Source organism: Macaca nemestrina, chromosome 1, assembly GCF_043159975.1.
Source record: "Macaca nemestrina isolate mMacNem1 chromosome 1, mMacNem.hap1, whole genome shotgun sequence".
NCBI lineage: Eukaryota > Metazoa > Chordata > Mammalia > Primates > Cercopithecidae > Macaca > Macaca nemestrina.
Window position 1 is genome coordinate 116,147,782 of NC_092125.1, and position 16,690 is coordinate 116,164,471.

The 16,690-nt window shown below is 45.1% G+C and overlaps 1 protein-coding gene across 1 annotated transcript in view; it reads right to left on the minus strand.

Annotated features, from left to right (window-relative positions):
- Nucleotides 1–16,690, minus strand: part of LOC105479109 (prostaglandin F2 receptor inhibitor) — a 78,064-nt gene that overhangs the window by 21,381 nt on the left and 39,993 nt on the right. The window contains exons 4-5 of the mRNA XM_011736925.3: nt 13,661–14,041; nt 1,209–1,634 (exon numbers count right to left, since the gene is read on the minus strand). Of these exons, the coding sequence (XP_011735227.2) occupies nt 1,209–1,634; nt 13,661–14,041 (807 nt within the window). The remainder of the gene's footprint in view (nt 1–1,208; nt 1,635–13,660; nt 14,042–16,690) is intronic.

The following is a 16,690-nucleotide window of genomic DNA, read 5'->3' on the forward strand; positions in this document are numbered from 1 at the left end:
TGGGCACCCTAGTGAGAGAGACATGAAGACACAATGGGAGTGAAGGATGATGTCAGGTGGTAGGATTAACAGATTGTTGGCCCCAGTAGGATTCGGGGATTGTTGCTGGAGTACTAGAGGGAGTGGTGTAGAAAGACAGGAGATATGTTTAGAAAACAGGATGCTTGAAATTGAGACTGTGGGGGGGTTTCAGTTATCAGAAGGGAGACGGTCTAATGTAGCATATAAGCACGGGAGTGTAGGACCAAAATAGGATAGAGGACATGATGACTAGAGAGAGGGAGGACAAGCAACTGAGAATGACAGGATTAACTATATTACAGTTCGCCACCTTGGCTGCACATGAAAATCACTATGGGAGCATTTAAAAATTCCAGTGCCCAGAATGCGTATACTTCAGACCAACTAAAATAGAATTTCTTGTGGGACCCACCCGATCTCATCTGATCTTGGAAGCTAAGCAGGGTCGAGCCTGGTTAATATTTGGATGGGAGAATTTCTAGTGGGACAAAGCACCAGCATTTTTTTTTTAAGTTCCTAGGGTGCTTCCAACTGTGACCCAGTGCTCTACCAGATACTGAAGTTAGCAAGATGGGAGCAGTGTCAGACAGAGTGGCCATGAAACAAACGCTAACATCTTCAAAGAACGAATGAAGGATCTAGGAGGCAACAGGCAATAGTAACGAGAAGAGGTGGTATGCTGTGATGATGACATGAGATTCGAAGCTAGATATTTTTAGGAGTGAGCAAAAACAGCCTGGAAGCTGCAGGGAGGATCAAGGAGGGCACCTGCCCCACCTCTAGGCCCAGTTATGAGCAGTGTGGGAAGAAAATGGGCACCACTTAGGTGGGCTCTGGGGGAAACTGTCCTCAGAGAGGTAACTGTTTCTCCGGGGGAAAGAGTGTCCTCAGAGTCATCGGGTTCAACACAAGAAAGAGAAAAGGAACATTCAGAGGTAAAGTTCAGGAAACAAGAGACTTGGCTGATGACAGTGAGTTGGAGAGGGACCTCTCTGGGGCTTAGGGATAGAGGAGGGGTGATAGTGAGTCCAAAGAGGTGTAGCAGGTCGCATGGCGATCAATGTAGAGGACATACATTCCTAGTGTAAGTGATAACCTGCAGAGGGTGACTGTGCATCTGAAAACACACAGAGGCACGACTTAAGCGAAGACAAAACAAAAATGAATAACAAGAAAAAAGTTCCTACCTTCTAATGCCCAAAATATGTTAACGGGCTTGGAGAAGACATCCTTGCTTTTCACCCAGCTGTTGTTCCGCTGTTTGGTCCAGGCAGACACAACACAGTAATAATTGCCTCTGTCTTCCTCTGTAGTCCTTTGGATCCGGAAATTGAACGTGTCTGTATGTTCCTTAGAAAAAATAAAGTCTCCATCCTGGGCCCGCTGCTTGCTCCTGTCTCCGTATTTCAGCGTCCAGTCCCCATCCATGACTGCAAGCAGCTCGCTGGTCACCACGTCGTCGCTGCGCCGGTTCATCCTGTAGTACCACGAAACCGTGAATCGGACATTCGCCTCCCCACTCTTCGTGTCCACCACCCGGCATGCCAGTTCTGTGGGGTCATCCGCAAACCCGGGGACCTTGGAAGCATTCAGGTACACCTGGTAGTCTGGTTCTGAACAAGAGAGACAGAAAGGCCAGGATAGGAAAATAATTAGAGCAACGTAGCAAGAATTAGCAAAAGGAATGAGACGAGGACTGCTCTTGTTTGGACAATTAAAGGCTTCTCCTGCCAGACTACAGAGACAGAAATCAGTCATTGCATTGGATAGGATCCTATAACAGTGTTCTTGCAAAACCTGTAAAACACCACCTCTCATACCTCCCACCCCAAGAAAACCTCCCAAGGGCAGAAGCCCAATGTCCTCGGCCAAAGTCTTGATCTTTCCATGGCGCTGGGTCTGCTGTCAGTTTCCCCAAGAGGTTAAGGTCTTCTGAGAAGAATCTCTTAAGAAGGTCAGTGTTCACCCTCTACCAAGATTGCTCTGGAATGTCAAGCAAGACCACAGACCTCCAACGCCCCCACTGGAGCAGTACTGGAAAACCCCACCCAACACTAGGCCCATCAGTCTCATAGTGGCTCAGCTTCCGTCATCCTTGGCCATGCCCCAAATGCAAGGCCCTCAGGTCATCATTCCCCCTACATATTCCTGTCCTCATTTTACTGTTCCTCTGCCTTTTTCTGTGGAATCTGTGTTCAGTGGTCAATAAGCACTCCCATCTCAAACTCTCCCACAGACATTCTTGCTACTGCCACATGTAACTCACTTGCGTCACTGTGAATCTGGCCCTAGCGGGCACCCTATGACCCTGCAGGGAAGGGTGGGGGGAAGCTAGCATTCTCCTGGCAATCCCTTTCCTCTGCCACAGTCCTGTTTTCACTGGGAGAAAAACCCCTCCCTCCTCTGGCTTCATTGCATCAATTTAATCCATCTGCACCTCCATGGTTCTGTCCTCCTTGGCCCCAAGGCTTCCTCCACACCTGCCAAGGAGCTGGTGTTGGAATCCTCTTGTGGTTTCCTCTCCTTTCCCCCAGCTCCTCTACACCTGATTACTTGAGGTTCTCCAGTCTCCACACAGTCTCACGCCACTGTGATGACCTGTTCGGGATGCTCTACAAACCTCCACTTATTCTTCAATGTCACCTGGGTCCCCAGAAGGGATGTCCTCTGTGCTCCCATAAGCCATCTATGCACCCTTGGATGCCAGTTAGCCCACTCCACAATGACTCTTTGCTTACAGTCTCATCCTCAAGCTCCAAATACACTGCCTTTTATGCAGTAGGCACTCAGTAAATGTTTACTGCCTTAATGTTCAGGCTTTTAGAAAAGGCTACATTTTTCTTTTTCTTTTTTTTTTTTCCTGGACAGAGTCTCACTGTGTATTCTACGTGGAGTGCAGTGGCGCCATCTCAGCTCACTGCAACTGCCTCCCAGGTTCAAGCATTTCTCATGCCTCAGCCAACCAAATAGCTGGGAATTCAGGCACACACCACCACACCCAGCTCATTTTTGTATTTTTTTAGTAGAGACAGGGTTTTGCCATGTTGGACAGGCTGGTCTCAAACTCCTGGCCTCAAGTGATCCGCCCACCTCCGCCTCCCAAAGTGCTGGGGTTAAGGAACGAGCCACCGCACCCGGCCTATAAAGGCTACACGTTTTTCTTCCATAGCACTTTGCCTTCTGGGAGAAAAATAACACTACCTAAACAGAACGTTCCATTTATCAACACTATCTTTATCTGCATCATCTTGATCAAAGTTTAGTTTTATTTAACATTGTTTTCATTTATGACATACAGATTACAAGCTGCTGAGGTCAAGGAACTTTTCTTGTGATTTACACTTCTAATGGAATTTATAACATCATGATTTCTCCAAGAATGATTCAGTGGGCCAGGAAATGGAAAGAACTCAAAATCCTAAATCCTCAAATGTCATATTCGCAAGTATTTAATTGCTTGCACCCATCCATGGGAGCACATTGTACTGTGATGTGGACACCATAGAGAATCCACAGGCTGTGGGACTGCCAGGGCTAGAGAGGAATCCAGCGGCCATCCTGACTGCTCAATTTACAGGCTCGTGTGCTGTCACACTGCTAGGGGACATCCTGCTCCTGGGCATGGTGCTAACACACCACACCACACATCACCCTAGCAAAAACTGACCGAAAGACACACACCACCCAACTGTGCTTACAGCATCATATGCAAAAGATAAGGAATGCTCAAATGACTCCACAACTAAACTTTCATGTCGAATTCTGGATGCAGCAATGTGGGTGCAGAGCAGGACAACTAAGTCCATCTCATGTGGAAAGGGCAGATTTGCACCAGCTGTGCACAGAGCAAGACTGCCCCAGAACACGGAACATCAACTATCTGCAGGCAGCAGCCAGCAGTGGCTGTTACATGGAGCCTCAAGTCCACTTCAAGCACAACGCATAAGACCCTTCCTGTGTGGCATGAGACTGTGTGAAGACTGGAGAACCATAACCCTGCACAGCAAACTGTGAGGCAGCAGAGAACAGTGGTGAGGCGATGAGGTCTGGAGTCAGACTGTGTTCAAATCCTGGTTCTGCCCTTTACTTGCCATTGACCTTGGGTAGATGACGCAGATCTCTGGTGCCTCACCCATAAAAATGGCGACGAGAGTAACTAGCTCATAATGTTATTGTGAGGGTTAAGAGTTAAAATATACTGTACTTAAAATGCCTAGACTGATGCCTGGTGTGTGTGTGTGTGTATGCAGGTACGCACATACTCATATATACAGACACGTGTATATATTTGTGATTATTATTCACAGTTCCCATTTCTGAGGGGAGACCTTTAAATAAGTTAGTGACTGGCCCACACAGCTCAAAAGTGGCAGATGGGAATGAAGCCCTACCAAGCCCTATCTTCTCCCACCTTTCAAGTACATCCTTAGCTCACAGATGAACCAAACCTACTGTCTTCTAAACTTTGTATTTTCTAAGTTCCACTGACGGACATAGGATTTTTAGGAACGCTGAGTGCAGTGCTGCCATGACACTAAGTTACTGCCACAGGGAATCTGACCCAGACGACACCTCCCCGCAGGCCGTCGCCTCAGCCTCGCTGACCAGTGTGATCCAAAACACCATGAAGTTGCCTGTGGGGACTCCTCTTCTGTCTCCTCACAGGTGACAGACCCTTTGATCCTTCATGGTTTACTTCCACCCCCGTGCAGATTCTTTCAAAGTGGCACCTTTTCAAAGGCTGTCAAAATTATGATGAAAGACGCGAGATGCTCATGGCAGCATTATTCACAAGGGCCAAGATATGGAATCAATCCGTGTCCATCAACAGATGAATGGATTAAAAAAATGTGGTATATATACACAATAGACTACTATTCAACCATAAAAAAAAAGAACAAAATCCTGCCATTTGCAACAACACGGATGAACCTGGAGGACGGTGTTAAGTGAAATAAGCCAGGCACAGAAAGACAAATACCACATAATGTCACTCATATGTGGGAGCTCAAAAAGCTGAGCTCATAGAAACAGAGAGTAAAATGGTGATTACCAGAGGCTGGGGGATGGGGAGGGGAGAATGCTAGGCAAAGGACGCAAAATTTCAGTTAGACTGGAGGAATAAGTTCCAGAAATCTATTGTACAACATTGTGACTATAGTTAATAACCATTTATTGTATACTTGGAAACTGCTGAGAGAATAGATCTTCAACATTCTCAGCACAAAAAATTATAAGTATATGAGGTAATGGATATGTTAATTAGCTTGATTTAGCCATTCAACAATGTATACATATTTCAAAACACCATGTGATACACCATAAACACATATAATTTTAATCTGTCAATGCAAAAAAAACATGTTCGAGTGACTTGACTCACCTATTAGTGGTCAGATCACAGAACACACAGAAAAGGGGTCAAAACTAGCTCCTGTGCCAACCACCTGGGCAGCTCTCTCTCTCTCCTCCCACTCCCTGGCCTGCTCACACCCCAAAGCTCACTGCCCCAGACATGAAAACCCAGCTCTTCCTTAGCCTCCAGACCCAAACGCTGGCCTCAGCTGAGGTCTGGGCATTCTGACCGGGCATCCATGGCATCTTAACCTCAGCATGCTCACAACCAAATTCACCTCACTCCACATCTGCCTCTGCAAACAAACACACACACACACACACACAGAGCGAGCAAGCGAGAGAGAGAGAGAGAGAGAGAGAGAGAGAGAGAGAGAGAGAGAGAGCTAAAACCTTGCTCCAAACACAGCCAGCCCCACCTCCAAACTTTTCAACAACCATTCCTGCTACCACATTCCTGCCATTCATTCTCAAGGTCGCTCAGTGTTAAAGGTGTGCCGTCTTCAACACTCTCCCTTCCCTTCCACCTCTCCACTCTGAGGGTTCTTAAGTCTCGCACATCCTACCTCCTCAGTGTCTCTTCCATTTCTTTGTTCCCAGGCCTGATGCAGAGTAGACACTTCATGAATATTTGCAAATAGAAGTAAAAACCTCATGAAGAACCCCTTCACCCCGGCCCTCACTCCCTCTAGCCAAGACTGTAATAACAACCTCCCAATGCCACCTGACATGACTGACATGACTGACATGACTGACATGACTGCTCGGGCATCTGCTCTATAAGCCTCCCGTGGCTTCTTCCCCCACCTACTGAGTTAAGAAAATGCTCCCCAGACTGGCTTCAAGGCCCTCCACTGCATGCACCCAGCCGCAGCACCCACTGCCTTCTCAGCTCCACTCAGATAGCACCTCTCACCATTCCCTAGCTAATCCTATGCTTCCAGTTTCTCTGCCTGCCTTCCTGCTGTTCTGTCTGCCTCAGCACCTGGGCCACCTGCTCAGTAAGTAGTTCAAATAATCACTGAAGAGATGCTTTCATTCTACTCCATTCTCCACCCTGAAATGAATCTGTTTGAATCCTCCGTATCCAAACATAACGGAATGAGAGTATGGGGGACTTGCACAATGTGTGCATCTAGCTATAGGAATTCCAGCTTGGAAGGAAGGAACAATCTCTTCATTGACCTCAACAGTTGGTCTCTTCATTGTCTCTTAAAACTAACCTTAGGCCTCAGAAAAGGAGGTCTCAGTTTTAATGCAAAGGCAAACAAAAACAAGTGGATTTTTGGCTTGTGAACTTATGAGGGGCAGGTTCATTTGAACTATCCACCAGCCTTGTAGGTCAACTTTAGACTTACACTCCTGGAGAAGATATGATTCCACCATGTCAGAATGGTAGGAGTAGGAGTGGGTTCTGATTTCTTCTTTGTTTTGGTGCATGGACAGAGATTGTCCTTTAACACTGTTTTACAATTTTAAAAATGGTTTGCAGAGATTGTGCCCTTCTTCAAGGCCTGTCATGTACACACCTCTTCTGTGCATCCTCTCCTACTCAACGGAGAATGCCTCCTTTGAACTCGCATGTCACACTCCTACTTCATATTCAACAAATCCCACCACCTGCCAAGCTCCCAGCTCTCTAAGGATTTTATGTGAATCCTGCCTTGAACTTTGGTTATTTGTATGTATGTCTTAGCGGCCTTCCACAGGACTCTTCCCAGGGCCAGGGACTGCCACCTTGATTCTCTGTACGTGCTGTGCATGCAGTGCCTTGTACATAAAAAATACTAACATACTGGCTGAATTGAACTAAATTTAATATTTTGCATTAAAATGTTCATTTTGGGCACAAGCATTTCACCACTGATTACTGCTACATTCTGCTTGATCTCATCAAGAAATCAGCTAAGAATGCAATGGTGGTTATGTTTAAAAACTGCTTATCATTAAAGATGCATACTAAAGTGTTGAACAGTGAAATGACATGATGTCTGGGATACACTTTATACTCTTCCAGAAGAAAACAGTGTGTGTCTGTGTGTGTGTGTGTCTGTGTGTGTCTGGTGTCTGGAATAGGGAAGAGAGATAAAATAAGATCAGCAAAATATTGATTATTGTTGAAGTTGGTGGTTATTTCTTCCCTGTGAATATTTGTAAATTTCTATTTTTGAAAGTTAAAAACAAACAACAACACACATTGTAAGCCCTCTCACAGAATACTGAGGCCAGTCCAAGTGCGGCATCACTGACGTTCTGAGAAGCAGGGATCTGCTCCCTAATCTGGATGCCAGGAAGGTGTCCGCTCATGTCCACACCATCTCTCAAGCGACACACAGACTCCAAAAGAGTGACCCTCCCCAAAAGAAAGGCTTTAAAAATAATGGCTCATTAAACTCCTTTGTCACAACTTTCAAAACAATGAAAAGCTTTCAGAATCACTGGCTAATTTGTAAAAACAAGTATCGTGTGCCTACTATGTGCAGGAGCCTGATCTAGAGATTTTCATACAAAATACCTCCTTTTCCTCTCATGACAATTTTGTAAGGAAGGTAGTATTATCCCCATTTTACGATAATAATGCTAAACAACGAGCTTTTATCAAGGGCTTTCTATATGCCAGGCACCAAGCTATATACTTTCCTTGTGTTTTCAGTTAATCTCCATAACAACCTTATAAAATTGGTACTATTTTCATGTACACTTCCAATTGAAAAACAAACAAAAAGCAAAAATGAAGCCCAGAGGAGCTAAGTTAGAAGACTAAGGCCTTGCACAGTGTGTGAGAGCAGAATTACAGGACAGGCTTTGGCTCCATGGCCTGGCTCCTAGTATGATCAAATTGTGCAACCTCCTTACACACCCAGGTTATTAATCTTTCTCAAAGCCTGCCACGTCCCGGAAGACAAGAGTGATAACAACAGCTGAAGCACTAATCCTGAACTGTGTACAACAGGACCATGGTCTAATACCCCCTCTGACACTTAGTTAACTTGGCACAGCTAATTACAGGAATGGCTGCATGCACCAGTTAAAAGAAACAGAAGGAGTACTCAGCCTCTGCTAATGACAGGGTTTTATTATTTTGAATTGGTAGGTACTTTAGAGGCAGCTAAAGCATATTGACCAATTGTCAAAATGACACCATGATCATCATTTGTGTAACAATTAAATATTCACCAACATTTAATGAGTGAAGGCTACAAATACGGAGCTATTGTTGTTGGGAGGGGGTGGGAGGGGGGACTCGTTACCTTACTGTGGCAGAACCATTATGAGGATGTATGGAGCACTAGCCATTTCAGAGCAATAATAATAACATTATTTGAATGCAACATCTATGCCCTGCACCCAAAGAAATACTCATGAAGGGCCAGGCACGGTGGCTCACACCTGTAATCCCAGCACTTTTGGGAGGCCAAGGTGGGCGGATCACCTGAAGTCAGGAGTTTGAGACCAGCCTGGCCAACACGGTGAAACCCCATCTCTACTGAAAATACAAAAAAAAAAAAAAAAAAAAATTAGCCGGGTGTGGTGGTGGGTGCCTGTAGTCCCAGCTACTGAGGAGGCTAGGGCAGGAGAATCGCTTGAACCCGGGAGGCAGAGGTTGCAGTGAGCCAAGATTGCACCACTGCACTCCAGCCTGGGCGACAGAGCAAGACTCCGTCTCAAAAAAAAAAAAAAGAAATACTCATGAAGTTTTTCTTTCTTCATCCTCATTTGCTCCTTCCAGAGAAGGAAAAGTGAATTACCAGCCTTGACGGGGAGGAAAAGGGCTGGATGTGGTCAGCTCAACACCTTTCTTTAGCTCCTCTTGGGAGCAGCTGCCTTTAGGACACACATGTTCCTAGTCCTCTACGCTGGGCTCCTCCGTGCCCTAAGGTCTTAACTGGTTAAGAACTTGGTGGGGAAGACCCTCAAACACAAACAAATCATCATCGCCACCACCAAGAAAATGCAGTGAGCATTTAAGAGCCAGGCACCATACTAAGCGCTTTATATGCATTTTCATATTAAACCAGGAAACCAAAACTTACTTGGAAATGTTCATCGACACACCCGAGGCAACATCCCTAGAAGGTGGTGAAGGAGGACTAACACAGGTCTCCTGACTCCAACACTTGGCCACGTGCTCTTCTGCCTTCCAGAATAATCCTGGACAGACAGCTGATAATAGTTATCCTTAAAAACCCTACAGGTCTAAATCTTATCTCCTATAAATGGCCCAGAACTCTAAAGTTTCTACCAAGTACTTAGCAGATTAACAGCTCCTTTTAAAGAAAATAATTACCTTCCTTGCTGGCGCACTGCTGAAGAGGGGCCAGTCCTTTAGTGGGGAAGAATGCAAATCAGGTTCTTAAGACTGAACAGCAGAACTCAACTCTGCCTCCTCCAGCTCTTATATCCAAAGCCTGTGGAACCCCTTCCAATTAACACCACAGAAGTCTGGTACTTCGGGCAGAGAGCTCAACCATGAACTGATTAGTATCCAACTCTTGCCAAAGGCTCATTTAAGACATCTGATAGCAGAAGGAGATGGCTTAATGTGCAGATTAACTAGCCATTCTGCTAGGTTCTCTGTTTTAGACATGTACTAAATTGGATCAACACAAAGCATCATTTGTCCCCCACAGTAATTCAGCTTCTTACAGAAACCCTTCACACACTTAAGATTTATGTCCTCAGCTTTTATAGAGGGTGGATATAAGAAACATCCATTTAAACAATCATTTAGGGCCTTTTGTAAAAGGACAGTTGAAAGCCCTGTCCATTATGTTTTCCAATGCCCCAAAATGAAAGAGCACATGATAAATTCAGTGCCAAGAGAAAGTCTGTCTCTCTGAGAGAGTTTATGTTTTCCTTCCTCAGAGGAGAACTGTATAATCACATCTTTTTTTTTTTTTTTTTTTTTTTTGTCTCAACTCTTCAGAACTTCAGAGGCAATTTCAGTGCTCAAATATAATAACTAATTCATACCAACCACCTTGCAATATCTATTCTTCTTTTACCCTTTTGATCTTGATTTTATTTTTATGTTTCCTGCTTTAAATTGTACTTCATTTTGCAAGCCAACTTAAATCTTTTTTCTTTCCCTTCAAAGTAGGACATACACTCTAAGTAAAAGAGGTTTTTTCTCACCCTCTAAAAAATTATCATGATCCTCTCAATGGCTGCAAGTGCTCTGGACTTGCCAGACCCATTCACGTCATCGCCCTCTCTTCCTGCTTAGCACAGTGGAATTCTAGAAAGCCCCAATCAGCTTCAACCCCCTCACCTAGCTCAGTACACAAGCCCCAAGCAAATGAAGCCAAGAACTACCCAGCTCTTAGGACTATGCTCTGGAGTTTCAGGAGTGAAGCTGAGTCCCAAGGCCAAAAATATTTTCACATTGAACATTTAATGCATATAAGGTCCTTAGTCCAGTGCCTGGCACACAGTAGATAATAAATGGTAATTACTCTTTTTTTTTTTTTTTTTTTTGAGACGGAGTCTCGCTCTGTCGCCCAGGCTGGAGTATGGTGGCCGGATCTCAGCTCACTGCAAGCTCCGCCTCCTGGGTTCACACCATTCTCCTGCCTCAGCCTCCCCAGTAGCTGGGACTACAGGCGCCCGCCACCTCGCCCGGCTATTTTGTATTTTTTAGTAGAGACGGGGTTTCACCGGGTTAGCCAGGATGGTCTCGATCTCCTGACCTCGTGATCTGCCCGTCTCGGCCTCCCAAAGTGCTGGGATTACAGGCTTGAGCCACCGCGCCCGGCCTTAATTACTCATTTTAATCTGCCAAGTGGCAAAACTGAGTTTTGCATCTTACCTGTGTGGCAAACCAGCCCTCTCGAGAACTTTTCTGTGACAACAGTCCAGAGTTACACGACCTGAGACCACCTATATAAACAGAGTGCTTGGCAGGTTGTCTATCTTTTTTGGTCACTTCTCAATTACCTTATATTTGTCCCAAGTTGTATGTGGTACGGTATCCATATGCATATACGTGCACGTTACGTATCTAGAGACAACCATGGAGTGTCAGGCCAGGCTCACTGGCTTCTGGACAGAGTCCAGCGGGGAATTCTTTGAGAAGGACCTGCTGCTGTGCTCATGCCCTACCCGCTCCTGACAAGCATCCAAGCAGCTGTAGTGGTCTGAGTCATAGGCACAGTGAAGGAGGAGAAGATTTAAGAGGAACACAAAAGAAGAACGCAATTGTTTTTCATACCACTCGCACTTTCGTTAGGTTTACTCAGGGGCAAATATCTCTGAATATCCTAGGAGTTGAACATTACTGCTTTCCTAGCAATTCTAATTCTCCTATGCACAAATTTTAACAAAATTCATGTGTGGGTACTGGTTTATTTACCCACTCAGCTAATATTTATTGAGTGCTTATTACGTGCAAAGCACCAGGGAAGATGCAGGTTCTATATCTGTTAGCATCAGTCAGGGAAAAGCACACTGATGACTTTCACAATGGTAGTGGCACTCCATAGGAAAACAAATGACAGGATCCTTTGGATAATAACTGAGCCTCTTCCACAATTTAGTCTCTTTATTTCTTTTCACCCTCTGGAGAACACAGCTACCAACAAATCCCTTCCAGTTAAAGGAGCCCATTTCTCCCAGAGCTCCCCTCCTGTTGTCTGACAGTCCCTGCATTTCCCCCCGGGTATGCCGGGATCAATGCACAAGTACTTCAAAGAAGCCTCAAATTGGAGTGCAAGCAGCACTTTCAATGAAAAAAAAAAAAAAAGTCCTCGAGCTGGGATTCAGAAGTTGAAGGGGGAGCGGGTACGGAGAGCCAGTGCTGGGATTTGACAGCACCATACAATACACCAAGGATCAGAGCTGTGAGACAAATTCAGCTCCAGAGATGAAAAATCTTCTTTTGGTGCTGACAACATCTGTTTTATTTTGAAGGTTGCTAAGGAGAGTTCTAGCTGGGCCAACATTGTTCCAGTTCAGTACTTCATAGTGACTCTCTTGCACGGGGTTCAGACGGCAGGAATAAAAAGCTCACCAGATAAACCCCGCTTCTTTCTTTCCAGATATCAAAGGATCACTTTGCTAACAGGGCTGATGAACACCCTGCCTCGTCTCCATCGGAATCGGATTGTCCCTTCTGCTTACTCTCATTGCTCTTCTCCCTGCCCCCTCTGTCTCCACTGGCCAACTCCCCATCTTTGCCAAATAAAGGCTTATTAGCGGGGAGAATAAAGAGACTGAATATGCCACTAACCCAAAAGCAGATTTCCATGCAGAGATAAGGAAGAGATAAGTATGAGTTGAAGGTCATAGCAGAAGGATCAGACAAAGGAGGAAATGGTTTCCTGGCCTTTAAAGATCTGTTTTGCCTGCTAATAATCAGAGCAATGCCAAATGCCTTCATCAGGGCTCAGGCACTCACGGACAGTAGAGAGAGCAAAACAGGGGAGAATGTGATGGTAGGCCTGTCCCATCTCTGTAATAATGGAGGTGGGGAGCGAAGCTTTCCACACCCAGCTTGACCTCATCCCTCCTTTGATTACTTGCAATTATAAGGCATAACAAAAATTAGGAAAAGTTAGTGTACATTTTGCCGAGAGGGCAAACATTTAGGGAAAAAAGAGGTAGGGAAAGAGGAGCTTAGTATAAAATAAGAGGACATGCCAAAGATCTTCACATATACAGCAGGTTGTTATAAAATGGGTGGCAAGGTGGTCAACATTTGAGAGCCACGCTGCTCTTCCACTGGGGAAATTATAATCCGGAGTGAGAGCACCCACAAAACAAGCCAACAGAAGCAGGCGGGCCCTTTAGTTGTAACTGGTATATAAAGATATATTGTGGGATTCCAGGGTGTGACGTGAAAAAAAAAAACAAAACACGCTTTCCAATAACTGAAGGAATTCTCTTTCTGCATTGGGCTTTGGAAAAGCACCAGCTCCTGCCAGGGAGCACCTAGGAGTCTAAGAGAAACAAACGAAGAATGGCAGTGTTCTCCCTCCAACAAAGATTCATTTCAAAGAGCCATTCAGCAGTGCCCTGACCCTGCAAATGTCGACAACAAAAGGAAACTATATACTCTCAAATGAGGGTATTGAGACAACTGAGGCCACATTATCTAAACATTTCCCTTGCCTGCCAGATTCTATTTCATCCCCAGCTTGAGATCTATCTGGGCCAAAGTATGCATGAACCAACAGAAATAATGTCAAAATAATGCAAAGTGCAGAGCCTCCTGAGATAACTCCTTCAGGAACTCCGAGGAGGGGTTAAGCTGAAGAGGTTAAAAGTCATTCTCCAAACCACTCACCTAGCCAGGTCACACCCACACCAGCTGGGGAAGACACGGCCTCTGCCACTTTGTGCCAGCTCCTGTTGTGTCCGGGTGCCCACAGGGACACGTGGCAGAAATAGTAGCCGGAGTTTTCTTTACTAACATCCCGAACCAATAAATGGTAGGAGCGTGCATCCACATGACTCAAAGCAATGTGAGGCGAGCTGTGCACCAGGGAATCACGGTCAAGCCGCGCCAACACGCGGGAGCCAGGTAGGGTGCTGTCAGGTGTCCTGCTGAAGGACCATGTCACCTCGGGCCGGACATCATCTGCTCGGTCTGTTGTGATGTTACAGGTCAGGTCCAGTTCCTTTCCTTCAGCCACAGACACATTCTTGGGCACAGCTGCTCGCAGAACTTGAAAATGAAAAACAAATACATCTAGGTAATCGATTATGTTTGCCCCTTCTATTCTCCACCCTCTTTAGAGCATCTCCTTTTAAGTTCTTATTTACAGTATTAAAGTTAGAAGGCTTTGTACAGTTGTAAGTGCTTGAGAATTATTTAATGAATAAATTAACAGAACATACCACATTTCTTTTTATTTTATAAAAACAATAGCCACAAACATTTATATACACCTGCTATATATGCCAGGCAGTGTTTTGAGTGTTTTACATATAATAATCCTCAAAACAACCCTAAGAGGTAGGTACTACTATTATCCTAATTTTACTATGAGGAAATTGAAGCACAGAGAAGTTAAGTAACTTGCCCAAGGTCACACAGCTGATAGGTGGCACAGATGGAATCCAAATCCAGGCTATCTGCCTTTAGAAACTCTGCTCCAACCTGCACGTTATGCACATGTACCCTAGAACTTAAAGTATAATAATAATAATAATAACAAAAAAAGAAACTCTGCTCTTCACTGTTATGCTATCTTTTGATAAGCAGTCTACTGAAGACTATAAAACTAGCCGGGCACGGTGGCTCACGCCTGTAATCCCAGCACTTTGGGAGGCCGAGACGGGTGGATCACGAGGTCAGGAGATTGAGACCATCCTGGCTAACATGGTGAAACCTTGTCTCTACTAAAAAAATACAAAAAATTAGCTGGGCATGGTGGCGGGCGTCTGTAGTCCCAGCTACTCAGGAGGCTGAGGCAGGAGAATGGCGTGAACCTGGGAGGCAGAGCTTGCAGTGAGCCGAGATCGCGCCAGTGCACTCCAGCCTGGGTGACAGAGTGAGACTCTGTCTCAAAAAAAAAAAAAAAAAAAGGCCGGGCGCGGTGGCTCAAGCCTGTAATCCCAGCACTTTGGGAGGCCGAGGCGGGCGGATCACAAGGTCAGGAGATCGAGACCACAGTGAAACCCCGTCTCTACTAAAAATACAAAAAAAAAATTAGCCGGGGGCGGTGGTGGGCGCCTGTAGTCCCAGCTACTCAGGAGGCTGAGGCAGGAGAATGGCGTGAACCCGGGAGGCAGAGCTTGCAGTGAGCCGAGATCGCGCCACTGCACTCCAGCCTGGGCAACAGCGTGAGACTCCGTCTCAAAAAAAAAAAAAAAGACTATAAAACTAAAATTATACATTCTCCATGTGCATGATGAAACTTGGGTGATTTTACAGAAAAGGAAGGTTTGGTTCTGACTGGTACATATTGTTAACTGGGGGCTAGGGAATAGGGCAGCAGAAGTGAGGGTGAAACTGTCTAAGGGATAAATGGGAAAAATCCTAACAGAAGGGCCAGGAAAGTGAAACCAGACAATTTTCCTTGAGTCAAGTCTTCAAAATGTAATGTACTGAGAGTATCATTTATTTCTTAGATATACCCACATAAAAGCCAATCATAAAACATATCCTAAAACTAAAATACGATGATTTTTCGATTATCTGCACTACTGTCCTTTCTCATTAGTGTGGATAATTAAAAGCAGACTATATTTAGATGAAGTATTTAGTGTCACAGATTCAAGACAGATCTAGTTCCAGCATTCCCCTGTCAAAGCTTTCACGTGGAAACATTTTATTCTTTTCAGAAGATTTTAAAAGAGCATCTGTAATCGGAGTAGAAAAACATCAACTTGTGAAATGCCCGGGAACAATTACTTAGATGACAAGTACCAAGCACCTCCCAGGGGATTCAAGCAGAGGCACGGCCCTGGTCTTCTAGCAAGTCGCTGGCATCAACAGCATTGCACTGGCCCCAGTAAGTTCAGGGACCCAATTCAGAAAAGACCAACTCCAAAGCCCATGCTCTTTGGCGTAAATTACTTTCATATGAATATGTCCAAAGCCTGACAATATTTCAAACAAATATTTCAAGTCAAGTTCAAGATCCATCTAGACAGAAAACAGAAAATGAGGTGGGCACAGTATTAGAAAAGGGAATTTAAAAGTTCATTTTCTCCTTCCACCTAGTCTTATTCTTTCTCTCCCTCACCTCTTTAAAGGGGCCAAAAGTAACCTGAGGGTATCATTTGAGAGGACTAAGTATGGAAACTGCTGCCCTGAGCCAGGCTCTGCAGTTTGAACCATTCTACAGTCAAAGCCTGTGGCCAGAAACCCTGGAATCCTGCTGGAGTCACCTCTGCCAGGACTTCAGCTACTGGAAGTAAAAGACGACTCAGGAGGGAGTCGGGTCAGTGAAGAAGTACTTAACAAGCAGCTGTGGACTCTCTGGATGGAGAAAACAGAGTCTCAGGTTCAGAAAATATTGGCAGGGGTGTCTCTTCAGCTGTGCAGTTCACTTTGTAATTTTCTCTGTGTAAGTGGCTCAGTGTCTTGTCACATCACTAACCAGAGGTCCCACACATTCTGGATTTGGGAGTTTACTGCTGGGAGACAGGATGGAGTAGGTTAAAGGAAAATAAAGGACCAGTTCTAAGTATTTGTAATGAAAGAAGGGACCTCAGACAAAGCCTGTGGTGGGGCAGGTTCTCTGTCCGTGAATATAACTAAATCCATAAATCAGACACAAAGTTTGCAGTAACCAGACCACTCCCACGACAGGGAGGAGGGGCTGGAGAGGAGGCTCACTGCCACATGGGTAGCACAGCTTCACTC